General features: G+C 48.7%; 1 protein-coding gene across 2 annotated transcripts in view; it reads left to right on the top strand.

The window, feature by feature from the left end:
* Positions 1 to 26,030, top strand: part of VAV2 (vav guanine nucleotide exchange factor 2) — a 789,576-nt gene that overhangs the window by 154,909 nt on the left and 608,637 nt on the right. For both annotated transcript variants that reach the window (XM_086921069.1, XM_086921070.1), the window contains exon 2: positions 8,898 to 9,014. In XM_086921069.1, coding sequence (XP_086777195.1) covers positions 8,898 to 9,014 — 117 coding nt within the window. The remainder of the gene's footprint in view (positions 1 to 8,897; positions 9,015 to 26,030) is intronic.

The raw sequence follows: 26,030 nt of genomic DNA on the forward strand, positions 1-26,030 counted from the left end.
AGATAATTTCTGAACCGAACCAAGCTGGAATCTAAGTGCAAAGTATTTCTCTGGAGGTTTTCCTTTAGTGAAGCTTTTCAGTGCATGTTATGTTGTTTCTTTTCACATTTTTCTCTGCAAGTTTACATTTTGCAGATTTTCTCTATTCACTCGTGGCCAAAGTTGCAAATATTTCTGTAAAACTTTGCAAGGATAGTAAATAAATATTTCCCAACTCATTGACAGCTACCTACGGAAGGCCTTGATGAATCTTCTGGTTTTCGTGAGTTTTTGAGGCTGGTGGACTAGAGGAACATGGGAAGGAATCTCCTTCATCCCAATTGCAATAACTAAGGTCCTTGAAACCTTGTCTGACCTGATAATCCCAGGTACATATACATATTTACTTGTTCCGTTCACTTGCGGTATCCGCAGACCAGATGTGAAGTCGCGGCATTTCCTGAAGTCCTCCCCAGTTTGAGTCTTCTAAACAAACAGCCTGAAACTTTAGCGCTCTGCTTCGAGAGAATGAGTAACCAGCATAGCTGCTGCGGTGGCTTTAACCTTTGTCCTAAGAGTGTTCACTCTGCTAAACATAGCTGTGGACCCTGTGGTATCATCCTCTTCCACAATGTGCTTGATATCCTGTCAGAAGCCATTGCTGTTTGCTCGGGTTCCCTATTCACTGCCTGTCAATGTGCTGCTGAAGACCACTTTACACCTGTAGAAAATCACTGAAACGTTAAGCTCTGGCATGTCACCCTACAAGATGCCGTACATGAATCATTCATGCAAGTAGCTGTGGCTGTGCAGGTATGGTGCACGACTTCCGCATTCACATGGAGCCTGCACAGATAGCGTCCTTCCCTTTTCCTCAGCCGTGGTAACAAATGAACCTGTCAAATGTTGCCCAATAGGTGTGAAGCTTTGTTTGCAATGGCCTAGTAGCAGCTGGTATCTTGGCAAAGAGTCGTGGGGAGGCGGGATGGAGGACTGGGGGACGGATAACAAAATTAAAAAAAATATCTTACCAAGATCCATACTCCGATCAGGCTCTGTGCACTGCAGGCACAGACTCCCAGAATCCCCTGCGGCCATTCCTGAGACTGCATGGAAGCAGCAGTAGGATTGCACTCCCAGGTACACAGGTCGCCTGTGCCTGCTCTCTCCAACCCAGCAATGCTGCTGGGGTTGGAGAGCGCTTCAGTGCGCATGACGGTTTAGCCACCCTGAGACGTCGGGCCAAACCGCCATGCGCACGGATCACATTACAGAACACTCCTCCACCAGCCTGTCATCTTTGGCTCCGCCCGCAAGCCTCGGCTCTGACAGCCAAAATAAAACGATAATAAACGCTTGCTTTTATTTTTATTTTTTTTGCCCACTGGCGGCGGAGTAGGGGGGGGGGGGGGACGGAGGTGACGCTTCTCAGCCATAGGGGATGAGCTGGCGCTATGAGAAAGGCCCTTGTGGCCTAACAGAGTTGTCTATTGTCAGATTAGTATTCAAGAGACACACCCCCGTGAACCGGAGGTCAACAACAAGAAATGTAAATTCATTGCAAGGGTGTTGCATGTTCATTGAAAACGCGGTGTTGAAGACCGGCGGCCCTCATTACAAATGGCCAGTTATGTGGTGCAGTACTACCTACCCTGCTAGATAACTGCCTGCAAGGCGAGGCGGTATAGAGATCTGCCTTCTGTGCACTATTAGGGTGTAAAGTTACCATCCCATTCTGACTTCCAAACCTCATGATGGCTGGACAATGTGGTAACAGCGCACACTTCCTCTCGTCTGAGCTGCCAAACGTGGGCTGATTTGGGGCTTTTACATACAGATTGTGACGTGTCACATGGCAACATTTGTGCAGGAAACTGCCATGTTTTTGCACTACAGGTAACCGCACTTGGGATGAGGGCCAATGTGCTGTTGCCTGCGATGACAGGTCTGCTTAAAAACAGGACAGGGTTCACCCAGTGGCTTCCAGGAGGTGCCTTCGTGTATACACGTCTTCCGTGAGATTCTGCCTCAATACACATTCCTATTTAATGACCTTGTGCAGCAGTGCACGTGGCGTCAGCGTGCAGTCACGTGGTTATCATCCTTAAAAGGCTGACTGGTCCATGATGCCAGAGCCCTTTGCCCTCTTTATGCCTGTGAAGCATCTTCTTTTGTTCGCCTCAATGCAGGTGTGTTCCTTTATTCCCTGAAGCAAGGCTGGCTGACATCCTCCCTAGAGCCCTTTAATTGTAGCAGCAACAGCCCTATGACGAGTGGCCCATTGCATCTTAAAATACCAGAGAAAGCAGCCATTATTAAATTGCAAACCTTCCTCAGAGGCAAAACGCCTTTTACATGGCTGCTGGTCGGGTTTTAGACCAACAGGGTCGGGTAGATTTCACGACTTGATGTTCAGTCACTCTTAGTGAATATAATGGATGGGAGCTCAGTGGCTCTGTTTGTGATTGACTTTTGACATCACTAACCACCAGGTCTGGCACTTAAAAAACTGAATTAGTAGTGGAAGAGAGAGTCCTAGCCTGCTTTTCTCCTTTTCTAATTGATAGTCCATTTTGTGTGTCTGTGAATCAGTGTCTGCTCTTGAAGATAACTTCTGGTGCCCTTCTGTGCACTTGCTGGCCTTCTGGTCTTTTCAGTTTCTCTGTCCATCTACTTCATCACTGTTTGAAGGGCCTTCATGTGTCCTATTTTACCTATTCCGATGACCGATAGACAATCTCCTTTTCTTTTCCCTTCTCTGTACTCTTTTCTTTCCTCCTTGTTTCCTTTCCTTTCCTCATTTCTTTACTCGCTTCATTTCTTTACTCATTTCTTTTCTTTCCTCTTCTTATATATTTATTGTTCTTCACTCTTTTGCCGTACATCTTCATGACAATTCTGATGTATCAACTTGCCTTTTCTTTTATCTTCAATATAGGTGTCATTTGATTAAACTATTTCGTGAATCAATCTGGCAATATATATATATATATACATTTTTTATCAATAATATTGAGTCTTTCCGTGATGGAAATCGGCGTTATGTTTCAGCAACCTATTTGAATGATAAAAAAGACCTATTACCCAGTCCAGCCCAAAGTTATACTCTGATCACATCCAAATTGGGACACCAGGTGAGACCCCTCCCGAGCCTCTATCAGCTGCCCTAAACCTTAACATAGTGTTTTTACAAGTGTCTGTAAGTACGTTGACACTGAGACCACACACCTTAGCGCATGTGTAGATATTTCACTTTTTTCACGTGGCACTTTCCACTTTTGCCATTCACTAGCCTCACTAGCCAGTCCTGAAGAAAGCCCCTACCATATACTTTTTTGCGGGCTGAAACATGTAGACCACTCACATAGACAACTAAGGACAATAATTTCCTACGAGTTGCATCACACATTTTTTAACCATATCCTGAGCCGCCACTGATGAAGTTTACAGGCAAGGATTCTCAGAAATTTTTAAGAACAATTCACATCACATCACACATTCACACCACACCAGCTCTGCTGCAATCAGGCGTTGTAGCACAACGGGGGGGGGGGGCATTCGGCTACCCGGTTGGGACCCCAATGTTGGAGCATGACACCAACCAGTTTGTTGTGTGAGGGGTCTTTTAAACACACCTAATGGGTCCATGTACTAACCATAATAGTGATTGCACCATTCCGACATAGTGGGTTCGTCCTCATTTGTTTAGTCGATAATACATCAACACCAAAGTATGTATTATCAGTGGCAGCTCTTCCACTATTACCGGAGGAACATCGTCCCCCTGCCAGCCTCAAAACGTGCAAAATAAAATGATCAGGTTCATGCGTGATGTTCTCCCCAGTCCAGATTTTTACTTTGAATTCTGCGACATGTGGTCTTGTTTTCTCCCATTATAAAACAGGACTGCAAGTCCTAGAATTCCAAGGAAAACACCCTGACTGCAATAGCACATCACTCCTGGACCTTGGAAACTTGCCAGCTAGGAGCACCTATTGGCTTTGGCCTGCAGCGGCCCCTCTGCAGTGGCGGAGAAGCGTGGCCCACTGGCTCAGAGCCAGCAGCTGAAAAATAAAACAATATTTTGTTGTTTTATTTTCCAGCTGCTGGTTGAGCCAGTGTGTGTAGGGAGGAGCGAGGCCGGGCCATGGCAGATAGGACAGAGTGATGTGCACTGCTAAGCGCGCATGTCTGTTTGGATGGTCGTCTTAGGCCGGCCAAACAGACATGAGCAGTTAGGTTTCTCCAACCCAGCTGTATTGCACAGCCGGGTTGGAGAAAAAGCACAGACTCCCCGCGCCTGAGCGAGTGTTAAACCAGCCCTCTCGGGCCAATCCAAGCGCTGCTTTCATGCATGGTGATATTAAATGAGAGCAGCATGGGAATTCAATGGGGAGTCCCTGATGCTGTCCCAAGGACTGCTGGGGGCAAGAAGTAGAGGAGCACCAAAGTGTGAGACATGTAGCAGCATCAGGTAAGTTACATTGATTTATTTTTACACCCATCTACTCGCCCCCCTGCGCTCCTTCCACCTACCACACCACTTTTTATATGTGTTTCGGCCTCCACTGGCCTTGCCAATGATTGTTTAAATGAAGAGGCACTTTTTTCAGACCGTGTTCTGTTCATGAATTTGAAGTAGGACTATTTAGCGGTAGGAGCTACCCCGGCTTACCCCTGATGCACTTTGCATGCCCCGCCTCACCGGGTCTCATGCCTCATGAAGGCACCACAGGCCTTGCTTGCAGGGTTCTAAAAGCCTTATTTTCTGCCTATAGTGTTCACACCTTGCTGCTCCCTTAGCCTGTGTGCACATTGCATGATGCCGTTGAGGTGCCAAGGGTGCGAGAAGGGATGAATGGTGGGATGCAGCAGGATTCAACGGGCATGTGATATCTCTCCTGCTACCCACAACCTTTTTGAGAATCCAAAGTCCATTGTTAGCCTTTTTTCTTGTGGAACATAAATGAAATGCTACAGAGAGAGCTGCAAAGGTGGGACTGGATTTAGGAGGTAATCGAGAATGAGATGTCCATCTTTACACAGAAATTTGGGAAGACATCTGGTACAATTAACTTTTACCGTCCACTCCTGAATCGCTGTGAATCCCAGTCTGAGACCTTACATGGAGCCGTTACTAATCTCTCAGGTGCTACACCGCAGGGAAAAGAGTGACTTTGGAGGCAATTTGAGAATTCTGTCTATAAAGTCAGGTGACTCAAAATAAGATGGGGACCAAAATTGTTTAAAGAGAAGAAACAAGCATTGGCAATGCCAATAGGCCTGGCTTTATAGGAATGTTGTATGGTAATGTGAAGCATTGTAGGCAGTATGTATGGGAATGGGTATGCATTTGTGTGGGAGCAAAGCACTGTAGAAAAATATTGGTGTAGGTTAAAATGTCAGGTGACCGTTGCAGTCTCAACCAGACCTAAACATCCATGTAGGTTTAAACTGTCTTCCATCCACCTGTACTGCTGCCATCGAAAAACTCCATTAAATATTAAGTAATATAAGACACTTTGATAGCATTACAATGTCATCTGTTTATCCATGAAAATTCAAGCTCTGGCAGCTAGATAAGTAAACAAAATGATCATAGATATGTGGAGGGGACACACTTTTTTGTGGAAGCCCACAACTTCTGCCCAATCAAGGCGTACCCCTGGCTCCCAACATGTGGGCGGACCAAAGTCCCTTTCCTTGTGGCTCTCATATAATTGTTTGGCAACAGCTGCACTGTCAAGCCACCCCATAATAACTGTAATCAAAACTGGTGTTCATGATTGTCCTTGGAAGTAGACATTTTTCCACAAGCCTCCTTCTTCCATTACCTTGTCCTTTGGATTCCCAGATGTTTATGCCTCAGTTCACAAAATATTTTTACTCAACTACCATCCACTTTTGTGGTCAGAAAAAAATCCTAATGAACAGATTTAACCTTATACAAAAATCCATCTATCACAGAGAAAAGTAAGATAGTAGAACAGAGACTGGGCTAGTGGCTGTGTGGCCTAAAACAACTCCAACAGAACTGTGTGGTCACTGATTTGAATACTGTGGGGTTTCACAGCCTTTCATCCTTCTAAGGTTGATACTCCAATACTAGTGGCTCAGTGTACTAATGTATCCATTGCAGGGAGCTGTGCTTGACCTCATGGTCACAGGCTTGAATCCCACTAAGACCACTCCACCTATCTGAGGTGGATAAAGTGAATTCTGTTGAGTAATGGTAAACATCTGTTATAGAGTGCTAAGATGCCCTTTGGAGTCAACGTGCACTTTACAGATGCTTATGTAATACAAGTGCGGCCAGTGAGTTGGTTAATAATAAGTCTGTTTTCAGAGATAAAAGGCCTCCTGAGGGAACACGTTCACATTACACAGTAGACCGCAATCTGAGCATTGGGTTTTCCTGTGGTAGGGCAGAAGAGTTGCCATTGGGAAGGAAGTGAACATTCAACCTTTGTGGGTATCCACAGTTTTTTCTAATTATTTTCCGCTCCCATTTAGCACCCCTATATTTAGTTTCACAGATTTAAACTGTGTGTTTACTGGATGTGAAACACACCCATAGACCCCAAGATTTCTAGGAGCTAGTAGGAGGAAAAGCTTTTTCCATCTAGATGACATTGAGTTCATAATATTTTCACCATGCTTTTAATTTATCCTGTGGTTGGTGTGTCCTGTGGACCGTCCACAGCAGTAAGTATAGAGGAGGGGTATGCATAGAAACATGGCAATGTTTGATTTGCATAGATTTCCATGCAAATCACTAGTGATTTTTGTGAATCCCTTGAAAGTCCCAAATCTAACCAATTAAACTTATAGGGCCATAGTTATCAAGCCTTTTTCCGTTTGCAAACAGGCCTATTCCCATAATCGGCCTGTTAGCGAATTGGAAAAAGCCTTTTGGGATGTATCATCCCAAAAGGCCATCGCAAAATACAGAATTGCAAAATTTGTGATTCTCTATTTTGCGAATGCATTTAAGGAATTGCAAATTGCGATTCCTCAAATGCAATTCTGGAAGCACCAGAAATTTACCATTTGGCCTTAAGGAATTGCAAAAACTTCAAGTTGGTGGTAATTTACGATTTTCTTTAAAAAAAAAACACCTTTTTGACTTTTTAGAAGTGACCTATGTCGAACATACATGCACTTAGGGCGTGTATGTGCGCAAAATGTGCACACGTGCATATTTCAGGGGTGCAACAGGGTGCCCGTTTGGCAACCTTGAAATTGCATTCTCAATTTGTGATTCTCTAATTGGTAATCGCAAATTGAGAATGTCTTCCCATTTATTCCTTTGGGTGTCCTAGCCCCTAGGAATGAATGGGAAGGTATTTCTTAATTGCGAATCTCAATTTGCGATTCGCAAATAAGGACTATGTAGGATTCGCAAAATTTTTAGCAAATCCTAAATACATTGCTTTTTGCAATTCACTAATTGCAATTCGCTAAAAGTCGCAGTTTGAGAATTGCAAAACTCATTTTTTTGATACATATGTCTCTTGATGTTAAAATGTTGAAAGGACCATGCAATGATTGATGCAACCGGCCCTCTAAACTACAGCAGGTGCCATCAACCAGAGCAGTATCCTAGAATGCCCATGGTTGGCAATCCAAAACTGGGTAAATAGGGATGGTTATTTTTGGTGCACTAGATATCCCCTTTAAGCTTTTGCAATATCTCATTCTTTTACTCATTCAAACTTGCATTATGTCTTCTTTAATGAACTACTTTGATGTAAATCGCAGGCATGTTTGGAACGTGAACTCTTGACATTCCAAGGAACTGGTGTGCTATATCAATGACAGAATGTGGACAATGTAAATTGCACTAAACTAATGTAACACCACACATAGATCATGTCATATGTTGTAATATATCACACCTTATATTGCATCATCTTTTAACACATTCTTTCACTTCACATTCCGTATATCGTATCACATTTCACTTCACATATAGTGCATCTTTTATTATGGCATATATCATATCGAATTATGTAACATATACATTATATCCCCTCATTGTATACATTATTCCCATATAATATTATCTCATTCTATCATTGTCACATTACATAGAATTATTCTACATTATTATCATATATGTCATATACTGTATCATTATCGTATGTCCGTATCATGCATCATTCAATGCACCATATTAGCGTCCGTGGGGGATGAGCATTGAGATCGACCAAGACTGGTGGAGCCTAGAAAGCACCCAGGGTGGATGTCCCCATGAAGTGACTGTGGAGGTGAATGTAGGCTGGGATGTCCCTTTTCAGTGACCAGTTGAGCTTCAGCGATTGGCGTCCTAGTTTTGTAGACCTCTGACAATGCACCTTAGAATTAGCCGGTCCAACTGAATAATTCAGCCGGTCTCCCCGTCCGCTGTCTCCCCTCGTTTTTCCGCGCGGCTTCGAAAGCCCCACTGAGCAGAGATCTGAAGAGTTTATTTTGGCAGGAGTTGAATCCTCGAAAAATGGAGCATTCTGGAGTCACCTGCTGCGCGCTCCCAACCCTGAATTATTCATTATTTGCTTAATCGTGAAATTAAAATATCCTTGAGTTAGATCTGCACTTGTTGTGGAGGCTTCTGCGCACTAACTAATCCCTCTTCCTCTCCAGAAGATGTGAAATAGATTATTTTCTGAATTTCATCAAATGTTTTAAGATGTTTCTTGTGCGAGAGCTGGTGTAGCTTGAGAGCTCCAATTACCTGTGTGCGGCGGGCTTGAGAAGGCGCGGGGTGGAATGATGCGTTTGCTCGCTGTGGGATTATCAGCATCTCTCTGGGTATCCGTTTCTGATGATGTAGGATTGAAATGCAAATTTCTTGTTGTGAGAAGGCCTTGGCTTGTATATACTTAATCTTTCCTATTTGCTTCTCTCGCCCCTAACAGTTTTTATGCTTGAAGAACATCCGGACATTCTTAAAAGTGTGTCACGACAAGTTTGGCCTACGGACCGCTGATCTATTTGATCCCTTCGATCTTTTCGACGTGCGGGATTTTGGAAAGGTAAGGCTGCTTTATTCATGGCTGTCAGTGTGATTATGTGTGATGGAGCAGGACTCTCTTAAATGGGTGTATATGGAGGTGTTCTAGGCCCCATTTACGTTGGCCTTCATCTTCTAAGTTCACTTTGGATCTTGGGAAAGCAGAAATTGATGTCATGTCCACTTGGTACACAAGTCAAAGGAAAATGGAAGAACAATTCTGGTTAAAAAAAAGTGGACTGTCCGTCAGACAATCAAACCCTAAATTTGTTGAACTTAGTACCTGTTCACTGAAAGTTCATTATTTTGTTGGGCTGTTGAAAATTCTAAAAACTTCTAAAAAATTCTAAAAACTTGTATTTTAATAGTAACTGACTATTAAAATACAAATGCTATTGACAGATTCAGTCATTTTGTGTGGGTGTACTTGCACAGTGGTTTGGTTGTGACTTGTTATTTTCTGTGCTTTGCGTTGGATTGCTCTGGGTACACAGTGATGCGACATTGCCAGGTGGTTGCTTATACGCAAGAGATGCTCGCAGGCCTTCTACTGTGTACATTCCGAGGGCAGCAAACAGATAGATGATGCTCACCATGTGTCGTTATTTTTTTTATGTTGGTGATAGGCCTGGCTATATGTAATGATTGCAGAGCACATCTGTTCTTTATCGTCTCTGAAAGGCGCGTGGACCCAGACTGTGTGTTTAGCAAAGATGGCCCTGCTGTGGGTGTGAACAGATGTCTCTGTCGTAACGTTGAAGAAGCCCATAACTTTTGCGTTTGCGACCATATTGTGCCTCGGAAAGGGTTCTAGGCGCCTAGTTAATCCACCGCCCTCTGCCATTTAAGCACCCTGGCACCGATGACCAGGTGAGGTCTGGCCATATTTGTTACCTGGTATATGTGTTATCTTTGGGGAGAAGCCCAACAATGCTGCAGAAGGGGCATTCTCCTGCAAAATCAAGTGCAGAAATGTTCTAAGATTGTGAATATTCATTCACTTGTTGGTGCATTCCATCGATGCTATCCGTATTGCTACAGCTCTCCCTTTTGCTTGTCGAGTCAGTGCCTCAAAGCACTTGCTGTATACATTTTGTTTGCAATGGATGCATGTGGAGGGGTATACACATTAGATGGATGCAGGTGCGTCAAGATCTCAACACGCTGTGCAGTATCAGCGTTGATCACACCCATGGACCTTACCAGATTGGCACAGGGTCTTGACTTTGTTTTCTGTGACGAGTCCTTTCCCAGCAATCATGTGATGTGTTTCAGATTTGTGGTTCCACCTTCTTGTAACAAAACCTTTTACCAATAATATAAAAGACTGTGGTATAGATTGATGCGACCCATGCTGTACTAGTTGTGTGATGCCATCGCCTTGAGACTATCGCATACAAGTCTTCTCTCCTTGCTTTTATGGCTGCGAAGATCATACTTTTCAAACTTTATAAAAAATACTTTGTGGTTTTAAACGGTGCTATCCGCATGGATCAGGCTGTAGCCTAGCTGCATGTGTGTGTGTTTTTAGTTATGAATTTTTGCAGTCTTCGGAGTTTTAGACCTGGGATTTGTGGCTTCTTTCTAATAGAATTTTGGTGGAGATTCCGAAGTCTGCGTATGAACCTCGTGGTGACCTTCCCGCTCCTGCAGACCAATCCCAGACGTTGTGACTCTTTGACCCATGAGTCACTGGAGTGTTTCCGGCAGCCAGGGTTAGACTAAACTTGGCTCTTATTAATCAAAGCTACAAGAGCTGCTTCACCCTTGGTTTGGAAGTGTATGTGTGTGTGTGTCTCTGTGTGTGTGTGTGTCTGTCTGTCTGTCTGTTTGTCTAGAACTTTGCTTTTGCAAAATTAGTCATTGGGTTTGAGAATTCCTACATTTTAATTTTTTCCACATTTTGCTTTTCATCAACGGTACGGCCTCTTGGCCACTTGAAAGCAACATGCAGTGCAAAGGGATAGTCGGCTGGTGAGTATGTTGCAGTAGTTGTGCTGTGAATTATGGTTAATTTATTCAGAACAGTTAAAGAGGGGTCTCAGACATACAGAAGGTATTTATTGCAAGTTAATTTCCCCACTTCCTCCAAAATATTCCCTCAGTGTTATGTATTTCGGGTGGTCGTCCCTTCTCACCCGTGTTTTTTGCCCGTCCCTGGTCTCGCCTATCAGTCTTATTTTACGAGTCCTGACATGCCCGCTCAGTGGTACTTTCATTGGTTCATTTGTCCATTTACGCCTTTAACCTTGGTGTAGTCTTTCTACCATGGTGTGTGTAACGCTGGATTTCTTACTTTTGGGTTGTCCTTGCCACTTAGTGTTCCCACGTGTTAGTATCGTGCTCTGTCCTCAGAGTTCTTTAGTTGGTCTCCGCCTGCACTGACAATATTCTTCAAGTAGTTTGGTCATTTTCCCTCAGTTTGTGTTAAGTAAATGTAAATGTGTAAATGTGTGTATACTTGTAAAGCGCACTGTCTCCCCATCTCGGGGCATCCTGGCGCTGTATACCGCTGTGGAACCCGTCCTGGCTTTCCCTGTGAGATGCCCCATCTTGGGCACCCCCAAGGTGAAGCCAGGTATCCCAGCGCTGTTGGGGCCATTGTGGAGATTAAGCAAGCTGTTGCCCAGAGTTGCAGAGTGGGACCTATCATTAGAGTAGGCAACGAGGCGAGAATTATCGAGTCCGTGGACATTGAGCCCAAGACCAGCCGAGGCCGGAATTGAACCCTGATCCCAGGCCGGACCTCTGCCTCAGGGTCTGCCGCATCTAACCAGTGAGCCACACTTCTCCAGCCCTTACCCATCAAATTAAATCAAATGAGCTTTATCACTCCCCTTTTATTCGTATCTTGTAAGTGCCTTCTCCAGCAGTTTTGTACTTGTTGTGTAAACAGTTTATTCCTACCCGTGATGCGCCGCATGGTTCAACCTCGTCAGACACCGTAGTCATTGGTTTTAGTGGGGTCCTTCTCTTATGCAGTACTGATGAGGAGCCTGTGCCACCTGACGCAGTGGGCCCAGATTCACAATGATTTTGTTTGTAGTAGGTCTGACATACTCTTGTCGTGGCTTACTTCTCAATTCCTGGAACTCTGCCAGGAGTACTACACCAATAGTAGGGTTGAATATTCCTTCTATTGGTTAACTCCTCTCTCCACCGTATTGATCGCACCTCTTCTAGCCGCCTCCACACCGTGTTTTATTTGCTGCTCTTGCCATTATCTCCTGACACCATTCCATGCATTTGTTCAGATCTCCTGCCACAGTTTTCCCAGGGTTGGCTCAGTGACTCGTACATTATTCCTTGCTTTAGCCCATCTATATAAATGACTTCTGTGCTTTGATTCTTCCCCGCAGAGTAGTTCTTACAATGAATATGAGATCCTCCAATAGTATTCCTTTCTTTACGTTAGTCCTCCACCCACAGTTTTCTGTCCATTATTTGCTGCTGCCCCTCAACACGGTATAACTTGAATTGGTTTACACACCCACCCACACACCCTGCCTCTCTCCCACCCACACACCCTGCCTCTCTCCCACCCACACACCCTGCCTCTCTCCCACCCACACACCCTGCCTCTCTCCCACCCACACACCCTGCCTCTCTCCCACCCACACACCCTGCCTCTCACCCACCCACACTCCCTGCCTCTCTCCCACCCACACACTGTGCCTCTCTCCCACCCACACACTGTACCTCTCTCCCACCCACACACTGTGCCTCTCTCCCACCCACACACTGTGCCTCTCTCCCACCCACACACTGTGCCTCTCTCCCACCCACACACTGTGCCTCTCTCCCACCCACACACTGTGCCTCTCTCCCACCCACACACCGTGCCTCTCTCCCACCCACACACCCTGCCTCTCTCCCACCCACACACCCTGCCTCTCTCCCACCCACACACCCTTCTTCTCTCCCTCCCACACACCCTTCCTCTCTCCCTCCCACACACCCTGCCTTTCTCCCACCCACACACACTGCCTCTCTCCCACCCACACACCCTGCCTCTCTCCCACCCGCACACCCTTCCTCTCTCCCACCTGCACACCGTGCCTCTCTCCCACCCACACACCCTGCCTCTCTCCCACTCGCACACCCTGCCTCTCTCCCTCCCACACACCCTGCCTCTCTCCCTCCCACGCACCCGGCCTCTCTCCCTCCCACACACCCTGCCTCTCTCCCACCCACACACCCTGCCTCTCTCCCACCCACACACCCTGCCTCTCTCCCACCCACACACCCTGCCTCTCTCCCACCCACACACCGTGCCTCTCTCCCACCCACACACCGTGCCTCTCTCCCACCCACACACCCTGCCTCTCTCCCACCCACACACCGTGCCTCTCTCCCATCCACACACCCTGCCTCTCTCCCACCCACACACCCTGCCTCTCTCCCACCCACACACCCTGCCTCTCTCCCACCCACACACCCTGCCTCTCTCCCACCCACACACTGTGCCTCTCTCCCACCCACACACTGTACCTCTCTCCCACCCACACACTGTGCCTCTCAACACGGTATAACTTGAATTGGTTTACACACCCACCCACACACCCTGCCTCTCTCCCACCCACACACCCTGCCTCTCTCCCACCCACACACCCTGCCTCTCTCCCACCCACACACCCTGCCTCTCTCCCACCCACACACCCTGCCTCTCACCCACCCACACTCCCTGCCTCTCTCCCACCCACACACTGTGCCTCTCTCCCACCCACACACTGTACCTCTCTCCCACCCACACACTGTGCCTCTCTCCCACCCACACACTGTGCCTCTCTCCCACCCACACACTGTGCCTCTCTCCCACCCACACACTGTGCCTCTCTCCCACCCACACACTGTGCCTCTCTCCCACCCACACACCGTGCCTCTCTCCCACCCACACACCCTGCCTCTCTCCCACCCACACACCCTGCCTCTCTCCCACCCACACACCCTTCTTCTCTCCCTCCCACACACCCTTCCTCTCTCCCTCCCACACACCCTGCCTTTCTCCCACCCACACACACTGCCTCTCTCCCACCCACACACCCTGCCTCTCTCCCACCCGCACACCCTTCCTCTCTCCCACCTGCACACCGTGCCTCTCTCCCACCCACACACCCTGCCTCTCTCCCACTCGCACACCCTGCCTCTCTCCCTCCCACACACCCTGCCTCTCTCCCTCCCACGCACCCGGCCTCTCTCCCTCCCACACACCCTGCCTCTCTCCCACCCACACACCCTGCCTCTCTCCCACCCACACACCCTGCCTCTCTCCCACCCACACACCCTGCCTCTCTCCCACCCACACACCGTGCCTCTCTCCCACCCACACACCGTGCCTCTCTCCCACCCACACACCCTGCCTCTCTCCCACCCACACACCGTGCCTCTCTCCCATCCACACACCCTGCCTCTCTCCCACCCACACACCCTGCCTCTCTCCCACCCACACACCCTGCCTCTCTCCCACCCACACACCCTGCCTCTCTCCCACCCACACACCCTGCCTCTCTCCCACCCACACACCGTGCCTCTCTCCCACCCACACACCGTGCCTCTCTCCCACCCACACACCCTGCCTCTCTCCCACCCACACACCGTGCCTCTCTCCCACCCGCACACCCTTCCTCTCTCCCACCTGCACACCGTGCCTCTCTCCCACCCACACACCCTGCCTCTCTCCCACCCACACACCCTGCCTCTCTCCCACCCACACACCGTGCCTCTCTCCCACCCACACGCCGTGCCTCTCTCCCACCCACACACCCTTCCTCTCTCCCTCCCACACACCCTTCCTCTCTCCCTCCCACACACCGTGCCTCTCTCCCACCCACACACTGTGCCTCTCTCCCACCCACACACCGTGCCTCTCTCCCACCCACTCACCCTGCCTCTCTCCCACCCACACACCCTGCCTCTCTCCCACCCACACACCGTGCCTCTCTCCCACCCACACACCGTGCCTCTCTCCCACCCACACACCCTGCCTCTCTCCCACCCACACACCGTGCCTCTCTCCCATCCACACACCCTGCCTCTCTCCCACCCACACACCCTGCCTCTCTCCCACCCACACACCCTGCCTCTCTCCCACCCACACACCCTGCCTCTCTCCCACCCACACACCCTGCCTCTCTCCCACCCACACACCGTGCCTCTCTCCCACCCACACACCGTGCCTCTCTCCCACCCACACACCCTGCCTCTCTCCCACCCACACACCGTGCCTCTCTCCCACCCGCACACCCTTCCTCTCTCCCACCTGCACACCGTGCCTCTCTCCCACCCACACACCCTGCCTCTCTCCCACCCACACACCCTGCCTCTCTCCCACCCACACACCGTGCCTCTCTCCCACCCACACGCCGTGCCTCTCTCCCACCCACACACCCTTCCTCTCTCCCTCCCACACACCCTTCCTCTCTCCCTCCCACACACCGTGCCTCTCTCCCACCCACACACTGTGCCTCTCTCCCACCCACACACCGTGCCTCTCTCCCACCCACTCACCCTGCCTCTCTCCCACCCACTCACCCTGCCTCTCTCCCTCCCACCCACACACCCTGCCTCTCTCCCTCCCACACACCCTGCCTCTCTCCCTCCCACCCACACACCCTGCCTCTCTCCCTCCCACCCACACACCCTTCCTCTCTCCCTCCCACACACCCTGCCTCTCTCCCACCCACACACCCTGCCTCTCTCCCACCCACACACCGTGCCTCTCTCCCACCCGCACACCGTGCCTCTCTCCCACCCGCACACCCTTCCTCTCTCCCACCCGCACACCCTGCCTCTCTCCCACCCGCACACCCTGCCTCTCTCCCACCCGCACACCCTGCCTCTCTCCCATCCACACACCCTGCCTCTCTCCCACCCACACACCCTGCCTCTCTCCCACCCACACACCCTGCCTCTCTCCCACCCACACACCCTGCCTCTCTCCCACCCACACACCCTGCCTCTCTCCCACCCACACACCCTGCCTCTCTCCCACCTGCACACCGTGCCTCTCTCCCACCCACACACCCTGCCTCTCTCCCACCCACACACCCTGCCTCTCTCCCACCCACACACCGTGCCTCTCTCCCACCCACACGCCGTGCCTCTCTCCCACCCACACACCCTTCCTCTCTCCCTCCCACACACCCTTCCTCTCTCCCTCCCACACACCGTGCCTCTCTCCCACCCACACACTGTGCCTCTCTCCCACCCACACACCGTGCCTCTCTCCCACCCACTCACCCTGCCTCTCTCCCACCCACTCACCCTGCCTCTCTCCCTCCCACCCACACACCCTGCCTCTCTCCCTCCCACACACCCTGCCTCTCTCCCTCCCACCCACACACCCTGCCTCTCTCCCTCCCACCCACACACCCTTCCTCTCTCCCTCCCACACACCCTGCCTCTCTCCCACCCACACACCCTGCCTCTCTCCCACCCACACACCGTGCCTCTCTCCCACCCGCACACCGTGCCTCTCTCCCACCCGCACACCCTTCCTCTCTCCCACCCGCACACCCTGCCTCTCTCCCACCCGCACACCCTGCCTCTCTCCCACCCGCACACCCTGCCTCTCTCCCATCCACACACCCTGCCTCTCTCCCACCCACACACCCTGCCTCTCTCCCACCCACACACCCTGCCTCTCTCCCACCCACACACCCTGCCTCTCTCCCACCCACACACCCTGCCTCTCTCCCACCCACACACCCTGCCTCTCTCCCACCCACACACCCTGCCTCTCTCCCACCCACACACCCTGCCTCTCTCCCACCCACACACCCTGCCTCTCTCCCACCCACACACCCTGCCTCTCTCCCACCCACACACCCTTCCTCTCTCCCTCCCACACACCGTGCCTCTCTCCCACCCACACACTGTGCCTCTCTCCCACCCACACACCGTGCCTCTCTCCCACCCACTCACCCTGCCTCTCTCCCTCCCACCCACACACCCTGCCTCTCTCCCTCCCACCCACACACCCTGCCTCTCTCCCTCCCACCCACACACCCTGCCTCTCTCCCTCCCACCCACACACCCTTCCTCTCTCCCTCCCACCCACACACCCTTCCTCTCTCCCTCCCACACACCCTGCCTCTCTCCCACCCACACACCCTGCCTCTCTCCCACCCGCACACCGTGCCTCTCTCCCACCCGCACACCCTTCCTCTCTCCCACCCGCACACCCTGCCTCTCTCCCACCCGCACACCCTGCCTCTCTCCCACCCGCACACCCTGCCTCTCTCCCACCCACACACCCTGCCTCTCTCCCACCCACACACCCTGCCTCTCTCCCACCGACACACCCTGCCTCTCTCCCACCCACACACCCTGCCTCTCTCCCTCCCACCCTCTCTGTCGCTCTCTCTTTTGTTCTCTGTCTCTCTCACACACCCCTACACCCCGACCCCACCACCTATACCCATCAGCGTGCATTGCATTACTCCCAGCTTTCCATCATACTGGAGAAAGGATGTCCTACACAGAATAGCCTAGATTTGTTCAGTCTTCCCCACTCCTCAAATTAGTTCTTCCATTAGATTAATCCTTCCTAACCTGTAAGATAGTTTTCCATTGGCTCAGTCCTTCTCTTGCTGGTACACCTTGCACTGGTTTAACCCTTCCTTCCCACATTCTTTTACATTGGTTCAGTCCTTTATTCACATGAAGGTTTTGTATTGATTCAAGCCTTACGTCACACTCTGTTTCTTGCTTTGTTTAAGGTCATTCCCTTAGACTGTATTTGTTGCATTTGTTCAGGCCACCCTGGACAATATTTTTTTTGCGTTGATTAAGGCCTTCCCACATACTGTAATTCTTGCATTGGTTCAGGCCTTCCCTCATACTGTATTTCTGTTGGTTCAGGCCTTCCCTCATACTGTAATTCTTGTCTTGGTTCAGGCCTTCCCTCATATTGTATTTCTGTTGGTTCAGGCCTTCCCTCATACTGTAATTCTTGTCTTGGTTCAGGCCTTCCCTCATACTGTAATTCTTGTGTTGGTTCAGGTCTTCCCTCATAATGTATTTTTTCTGTTGGTTCAGGCCTTCCCTCATACTGTAATTCTTGTGTTGGTTCAGGCCTTCCCTCATACTGTAATTCTTGTCTTGGTTCAGGCCTTCCCTCATACTGTAATTCTTGTGTTGGTTCAGGTCTTCCCTCATAATGTATTTTTTCTGTTGGTTCAGGCCTTCCCTCATACTGTAATTCTTGTGTTGGTTCAGCCCTTCCCTCATACTGTAATTCTTGTGTTGGTTCAGGCCTTCCCTCATACTGTAATTCTTGTCTTGGTTCAGGCCTTCCCTCATACTGTAATTCTTGTGTTGGTTCAGGTCTTCCCTCATAATGTATTTTTTCTGTTGGTTCAGGCCTTCCCTCATACTGTAATTCTTGTGTTGGTTCAGGTCTTCCCTCATACTGTAATTCTTGTGTTGGTTCAGGCCTTCCCTCATACTGTAATTCTTGTGTTGGTTCAGGCCTTCCCTCATACTGTAATTCTTGTGTTGGTTCAGGCCTTCCCGCATACTGGATTTCTTGCGCTGGTTCAGGCCTTCCCTCGCACTGTATTACAGGCACAGCTCAGGCCTTCACGGACACTGTATTTCATGCATTAGTTTAGTCCTCCACCTTCTCCCAGTTGATTCAATCTATCCCCCATACAGAACCCTCGACATTTGTTTAGTCCCAGGCCTCGGTATTCACACTGTGGACTGACACACTTAAAATCAATCACACATAATGAAACAGAAGGGCTTGTCCTTGTCAGGGATGCAATCTCTCCTCAGAAAATATTTGAGATGTACAAGATGTACAACGTCATGGACAAACACCTTGTGAGGCTACCCCCTAAGTGATGTGAACATTTTTGTAAGTTTCACTTTCGATGACCCTTGTATTTTTTTGTTTTGACTCAACGTACTGGGCTATTGGCGCATTACATTATTTGCTAATTGAATGAAAACTGTGTTTGCAATATTTGGACCCAGTAAATTGGTTCCTAAGGCCACTGATTGGATCTGTCCAATAGAATTTGCAAATTCAATTTGAATTTCTAGTTGGTTTCATCACAAACCTGCACCTCTTCCCTTGGAAACAGACCTCCTTAGTTATTGTAACTAATCGTGGTCTCAAAGGGGGCTCTTGGTCTAGGTCTGGGGATGGGGAGGAAGGGCGGGGAATGCTCTTGTCAGTTTCATATACGTGCGCAGATCATGGCATGGGTGACAGGCTGCCCCTGGTGGCATGCTCTCGCAGCAGATGGCGCCGTCTGTTTGGCTCAATCCCCAGACCTCATCTGGAATGCTTGTCATCTGTGGAGCGTTGTAAACCTGCATGGACTTTGGCAGCCGGAAGCTGGCGTGTGTTCGGTGCACTTTGGGCAGACCGCGGCTGAGACTGGGTTGTGAATTCCGGAGGACGGAGGCTCACGGGGGTTTTGCTTCCAACCTCTGTAGGGATCGATCCAGCATTTTTTCTACGAGTAATGGCTCGAGGCTCTTCTGACATCACTGCTATTTGGTTATCGTCTGGTGATTGTTTACGTGCTACACGCTGCTTAGAGGCTGCTTCGGAGCGCTTAGTCCCCTCCCTCGCTCTTTGCTCTAACTTAAAAGAAAGACAAAATGAGACCAGGCAGGAACAGCTCAATTGAAGCTGGACAACATATCAGCGTTTACAACATTTGTGATGTTTTAGCCCAAAATTAAATGGTTTCATGTATTGCTGTCGCACCATGTGATTGTTTACAAGACATCTGTTCTTTGTCCTATGAGCCAGCACTGTTTGGATAATGGCATCTCTATGACGTAAATGTAAATGTACATGTATTTATATAGCGCAAATCGCCCACATCGCAGGCATCTATGCGCTTGCTTAGGCAACCTGTCCTGGTATTCCCCTGTGAGATACCCCGGCAGGGTATCCACAAGGTGAAAGCCAGGCATCCCGCCGCGAGGGGCCATTGTGGAGATTAAGCAAGCTATTGCCCAGAGTCGCAGAGTGTGAACCCATGAGTTGAGTAGGCACTGGAGCGAGAATGATCAAGTCCGTGGAATTATTGAGCCCAACCCCCGTCGAGGCGGGGAATTGAACCCTGGTCCAAGGCCGATCTCAGCTTCCGGGTCTGCCGCCTCTAACTCCTGAGCCACACTTCTCCACGTAGGACATGATGTGACCTTGAAGTGTCATGAAGCAATTGTAAGTGCCGAACAACCTGCCGATCGATGCAAGAGGAGCATTAAACACAGGGCCGCTGCTGACAGGCAATGTATGTCCGGCCTGCCTGACCTTTGCCCCTCACTCTGTATAGCTCAATCTTTAATATACATAAAACTGATCTTTGCTTCTAGGCAAAGGCGGCCGGTAAGTACAGCTCAGAGGGGGTGAGAGACACACACATACACACGCATGCACGCACACACGTGCACATACACACGTGTGCACACAAGCAGGCACAAACGCACATGCGTACAGACACTCCTACATACATGCGTACACACACACACTCCTATATACATTCACACACACACTCCTACATACATGCACACACCAAACATTCAATTAAAACCCAACACTTGACTGTTGCAGCTCTCGGAGGAGGCAAGCCTCAGAGGTGCTAGGAGGGTTGGAACTGCTGCCTTCCCTCGATGGCTGATATTTAGGTCAACCATTGATGGGTGGCAGCAGTCTCTCCCTCGACACAGAGTAGTATGGAGTCAGGGAGTCAGGGAGATTGCTGACCCCACCCGCTCTGTTAGGAGGTGTTGGTGATTGACACTCTCCCTGGGCACTATAGCGGTTAAAACTGAAGCGTCCTGGCGGGCCGTAGTCCCTCTGCCCTTATGGATGGGCCACTGCTGCTGCTAGATATTGTGAGTTCTTCTGCCTTATTACTTTTGCAGATGTCTTCTCATACCCAATGGCGTTGAGATCTCCCCTTCCCCCTCCACGCCTTTCTTTTTCTGACATGTCAGACCTGATCCCAGTCGTCCTAACGACCCATTCTGTGGGTTCACTTTAGATGGGATCTGAAAGTGGTGGTGAGTTCCATTTTTTCACATGGTTATCTCCTATTTCCAATTTGTTCACACTATCTCCATGCCACACCTTATTCTGTTTCATAAATGGATCATAGACTGTTAGAATGACGTCCACATAGAGGGCTAAAAAAGCAATCCATCAAAAGTATATTGCAATTTCCCTGAAATCTGTATCTCCTCTTAGAAAAATATCTTATTTATGTCCTGTAGCTCTGAATGCTTCACTTTGATTTTTTTTTTAAGTTTGCCTTTTATTTCTGTTGGTTTTTGTACTGGTCCTCGCCCTGCCTCCTCTTTTAAGCATAGCATTTACTTCATTACAGTGGCTTGGAGGAGTTTCCTTGGGGCTTGGTTACAAAAGCATAAAATCGCAGACCTGGAGAAAGAGTCGTGGTTTCTTGGACTTCGATTCCTCGTTTGGACTCCATTGCTGGCTGGTTACTGCTCTTTGTGCATATCTGCCAGATGGAGGAAAGATTGTTGAAAGAGTGAGAGACAAATATCCCCAAACTCATCTCGAGGTCAAGGCTTTGCTGGATTTCCTGCATCCTCCAGCCCAGATAGATACCCGTCATCACCCATGATGGCAGCAATGTTCCTCGTCCTTTCATGGGCAGGAGTGGAAGTGCAGTTGGGCTTCCCAGGAACCATGAGCATCATTTTGCCCCCTGGCTCATGACCTTGTTTAAAGATCCAGCGGAGAGTTGTCCGGTATTGGAATACTTTGGGCGTGTTGCCCCAGGAGGGCACTGGCCACAGTGAAGGGTTTCCCACAAAGACCTGTGTGTTCATGCAAACAGCAAGTGGTGACAGTAAACCAACAATAATCCTCAGAATCAGAGGCACAGAAGAAACCTTGGCCAACTTTCTCCCATTGAGTTTTGCTAGAACCAAATAAAGAAAACGGATCCCCGATCGATGCATGAACGGAGATCTTGCACAACAGTAGTTTTATGACCTCATTCAGGATAACTAACTGGACAAGCACCTCAAATGCTGATGATTGAGTTTCACTATCTAACTTCAAATGAGCTGAGATAAAGTCTTTAAAGATTTTTCAAAACTGTCTGTGCCACCAGCATTAACCTCGTGAAATACAACTTCAGGGAGGCGCCTGTAAACTAAGACTAGCCGACTAGGCAAAGGTCCTTGGAGAAAGAGGGAAACTAGATTGAACTTTACTAAAACTACCTAATCCTTGCAAACTAATCTTCGTTCCCCGGGAATTGTCTAGGCCCAAGGAAGGGTTGGAGAACCTCAGGAAAGCTGCAGCAAAACCTATGCACACTATCTCCTAAAATAAAAGCTAGGCAGAGCTCCAATGGATCGCAAGAAGGGCGCACAACAGAGGCCCAGTTAACAAAGAGCATAAAGAGATGCAGAGGAGACTACTTTCTTGAAGGTTGAAACAGGAAGACACAGGCTTGACGCGACCCATAAACTCCATGACCTAGAATACGGGAGGTGGGCATCGGACCAAGCCATGCACTCGGAGCATCTCTGAGGAGGAAACTGCAAGCTTAATTATTAACGGTCCATAAAGAAGAGCAAACCTACCGTGGAATGAAGCTAGCCTGGCCCACTGCGCCCACCTTCACAAAGTCATTGAGAGATCACGTGTTGTGTCCTCCCCAGGTGCAGATCACTTCCCCTTCGACTAGTTTCCGTGTGTGCTGAAGTTGACCTACAATGAGGCGGCCTGTGGGGTGCATGTTATTATTAGAAATTTTTTAATAGCTGATTATGAGCTGGATTGATTTTTTTTTTGTTTGCTACTTAAATTAGATTTTTTGTAGGCTTGTGTACCCGGACAATCCTGGATCAAGGACTGGATTTCCATTCCGGAGTGGATTTCATCGAAGCATGCACATTTGGACAGGAAGGACCACAAATATCCCTCGATGAAGTATGGCCCATTTCAAGGTCGCCACCACCAGTCACGTGCTGCCACCTTGTTCGCAGTCCATCTTATCCTCGCACGCTGTTCTTGAGAGGTCATTTTCTTGACTCCGGTAGAGTGTGCAGTGAAGCAGAGCTGCGTATGTGCACACATGTCACAGAGTACATCTGTGTACCTGCTGGGGCATTGTACATGCAAGACTGCTTTTTGTCGCTATTTGGCAAGGACAATGAAGCGGGGTGTGCTAAGATAGCCAGTGAAGCAATTGACCCGCTTTATTATCGATGGCGGGGCCTTATCACCCAAACCCGCTTTGAGCCAACTCTTGAAAGCGATGCCTTCAGTGTGTGACATTAGGACTCAAGCGCCTTGTGTTCTTATGTGTCACTTCTAGTCGCTGGGAAGACGAGCCGGCTCCTTCTATTTAATTAGCTTGTGGTGACAAAGATGGATCACACATTGTCAGTTTTTTTTATTTTTTCTACCCCCAAGCACATAACAAAGAACGTGCAAGTAAAGCAAAGAGGTGGGGGTAGGATTAAAATAGTGTAAAATCTGTAAAAACTGAGAATCCACAGAGCTGTGTCACAAAAAGTCAGATGTTTGTTTTAGGGGGGCGTGGCTTGAGCGCCGCACAAGATGGCGGCTTAACTGCGGAGCTCCGGACGTCGAGCGCCGACACCAGCGGCTCTCTCCTCTCCTGCTGCACCATTCTGGACGCCGACTGCATTTCCACACGTCGGAGCATGAGGTGAGCAGACTGATACCGCCTGCGACCCTCTGCTCCGCTTAAATGCAATTTCTGCGTGAATAACGCGGCGCGCTTCCCAGCGGCCGCCATTTTCTATCGACTCTGCCACGTCTTTGATTCTGTCAGCGGAAAACCAGCGCCAAAGTGCGACGCTCTACAGGTGAAACGCGCTCAAAACAGCAATGATGAAATTTAGGCTGTTCCTGCTCCTCAGTGGCTAATTCTTCATGTTGGCGCTTTTCAGCCTTTGATACATTCTTTTCTTCAGGATTTCTCCACACTAATGCTATTTTCAAGCTTTTTTCCTCATTTGGACGCCGCTCTTCAATGACAGTCATTAAACAGGACACCGTTTGTTTCTGGCTACCCCCAATAATTTCTATCAACTCTTCTACATGATGCAAACGGTTTCCCCTGTATTATGCACCATATGCAGTGTAATTCCAGCTGTGTTATTTTATTGATGTCCTTGTGTGACGCATTTTTCTTCACATGTGTACACGGCCCTGACATCACTGTCTTTGAGCTCTACCTTCCAAACACTGCTATTTTCTCAGTTTAAGAGCGCCGTCTTCACATAACCTATTTCTACGCAGTCCACAGGCACATTATTATTTATTTCCCATATCATTTATGGGGAAACTGCGCACTCTCAAGCTCACGGCTTCCAAAACCAAATTGCCTCTTTCCTCTGACTCTGACTCAGCGTCACCCGTCATGGAGGACACTATTCCTTCTAAAACGGATATCACTCGTGGGGCAATACCTAAGGCTACTGTCACCAGTAAACTTCCACAACCTGGCTCCACGAAGCGTCACAAGAAAGATCCTCCATCTCCAGGTTCTGACCCATCTTCCGCATCCATGGATCTCATTCTGGAAGAACTCCGAGCTCTTAAACCCTTTATGGCTGAAACAACCAAAACATTGCAATTTCTTCACGATAAATGGTCCACTCTCGAATCCAGAGTCCTGTTAGTGGAACAATCAACGGAGGCTCTTCAATCTTCTTGTTCTAGAATTTCTACTTTGGAGAAGGATGTCTCTCTCTTAAGGCGACAGACAGAAGAGTTGGAAAATAGAAATCGTCGCAATAACCTACGCCTTTACAATCTTCCAGAGCTCACCGAAGGGTCTAATCCAACCTCCTTCTTCCAAACCTTTTTACCGAAAATTCTAGACCTTCCATCTTCTGTCACTCTTAATATTCAACGTGCACATAGACTGGGTCCGAGAGTTTCCTCCAAACCACGTGGAGTCATCATGCTCTTCCTACAATATACCGATTTACTTCAAGTTCTTTCGGCAGCCAAGGCAAAGAAACAGATTATTTGGGAAGGTCATCGTCTGTATTTATCTCAAGATGTAGCCAAAGTGACAGCTGACCGAAGGAAACAATTTCTTGATCTGCGACCACGACTGCGCGACCTTGGTGCCAGATTCGGTCTCCTACATCCTTGCCTCTTCAAGGTTACGTATAAAGAAAAGACGACGACTTTTGAAGATCCACAAGTCCTTGAAGAATTCCTTCGTCATCATGAAACCATCAACATGGACACTGCCAGACCAGTTTAATAATTCATGAGTCTTCTTGATTGATTGAGTATTTATCCTTTTGTTTCCCTACTGTGCCTAGTATCGACTTCCCATATCCTATTGTTCACATATTTTCCTTGTTTATTATGTTATAATGTTGCGTAGTCCCTACAGTTAGCGTGCTTATGTATTCCTAACGTCTCTCCTCCATTTTTTGTCTCATCACAGATTTTCTCCTTTTGTTCCCCATCCCGGTGTAGTTTTCTGCTTCCTTCAATTGATCCTAAGCTGGTTCCTCCGGTGTTCGATGACGTGAGTTTCTGTTGTTGATGTCGTCCTCTTCTGGCGTCGTCACACCCCAGTTCTCATTTGTATTTGTTGTAATGTCTCTTCTCTTGCCTTGCTCTCTTCTCTTCTTTTATACTCTTTTCTATCTCTCATATTTTTCTTACTCTCACCTTTTCTCTCTATCTCTCTCGTACATCTGTTCTTGTAATCTTACTATTTTCCTCAACACTTCTCATCTACCTTTTTATCCTACCTTATCTTTTCCTTTATATCATTCTCATGCTAATCTACATTCCGCGTAGTCACCTGGAATGTTAAGGGGTTAAATAACCCCATTAAACGTCAACGAGTTTTAACGCATTTAACCAGACTTAAAACAGATGTAGCCCTTCTTCAAGAGTCCCACCTCACAGATTCAGAGGCTACTAAACTTAAAAGATGTTGGGTGGGTCATGTTCTCTATTCACCTGCTGTAGGTAAGAAAAATGGTACTGTTATACTCTGTCACAAAAAGTTAAATGTTTCAATTG

Source organism: Lissotriton vulgaris, chromosome 5 (assembly GCF_964263255.1).
Source record: "Lissotriton vulgaris chromosome 5, aLisVul1.2, whole genome shotgun sequence".
Lineage (NCBI taxonomy): Eukaryota > Metazoa > Chordata > Amphibia > Caudata > Salamandridae > Lissotriton > Lissotriton vulgaris.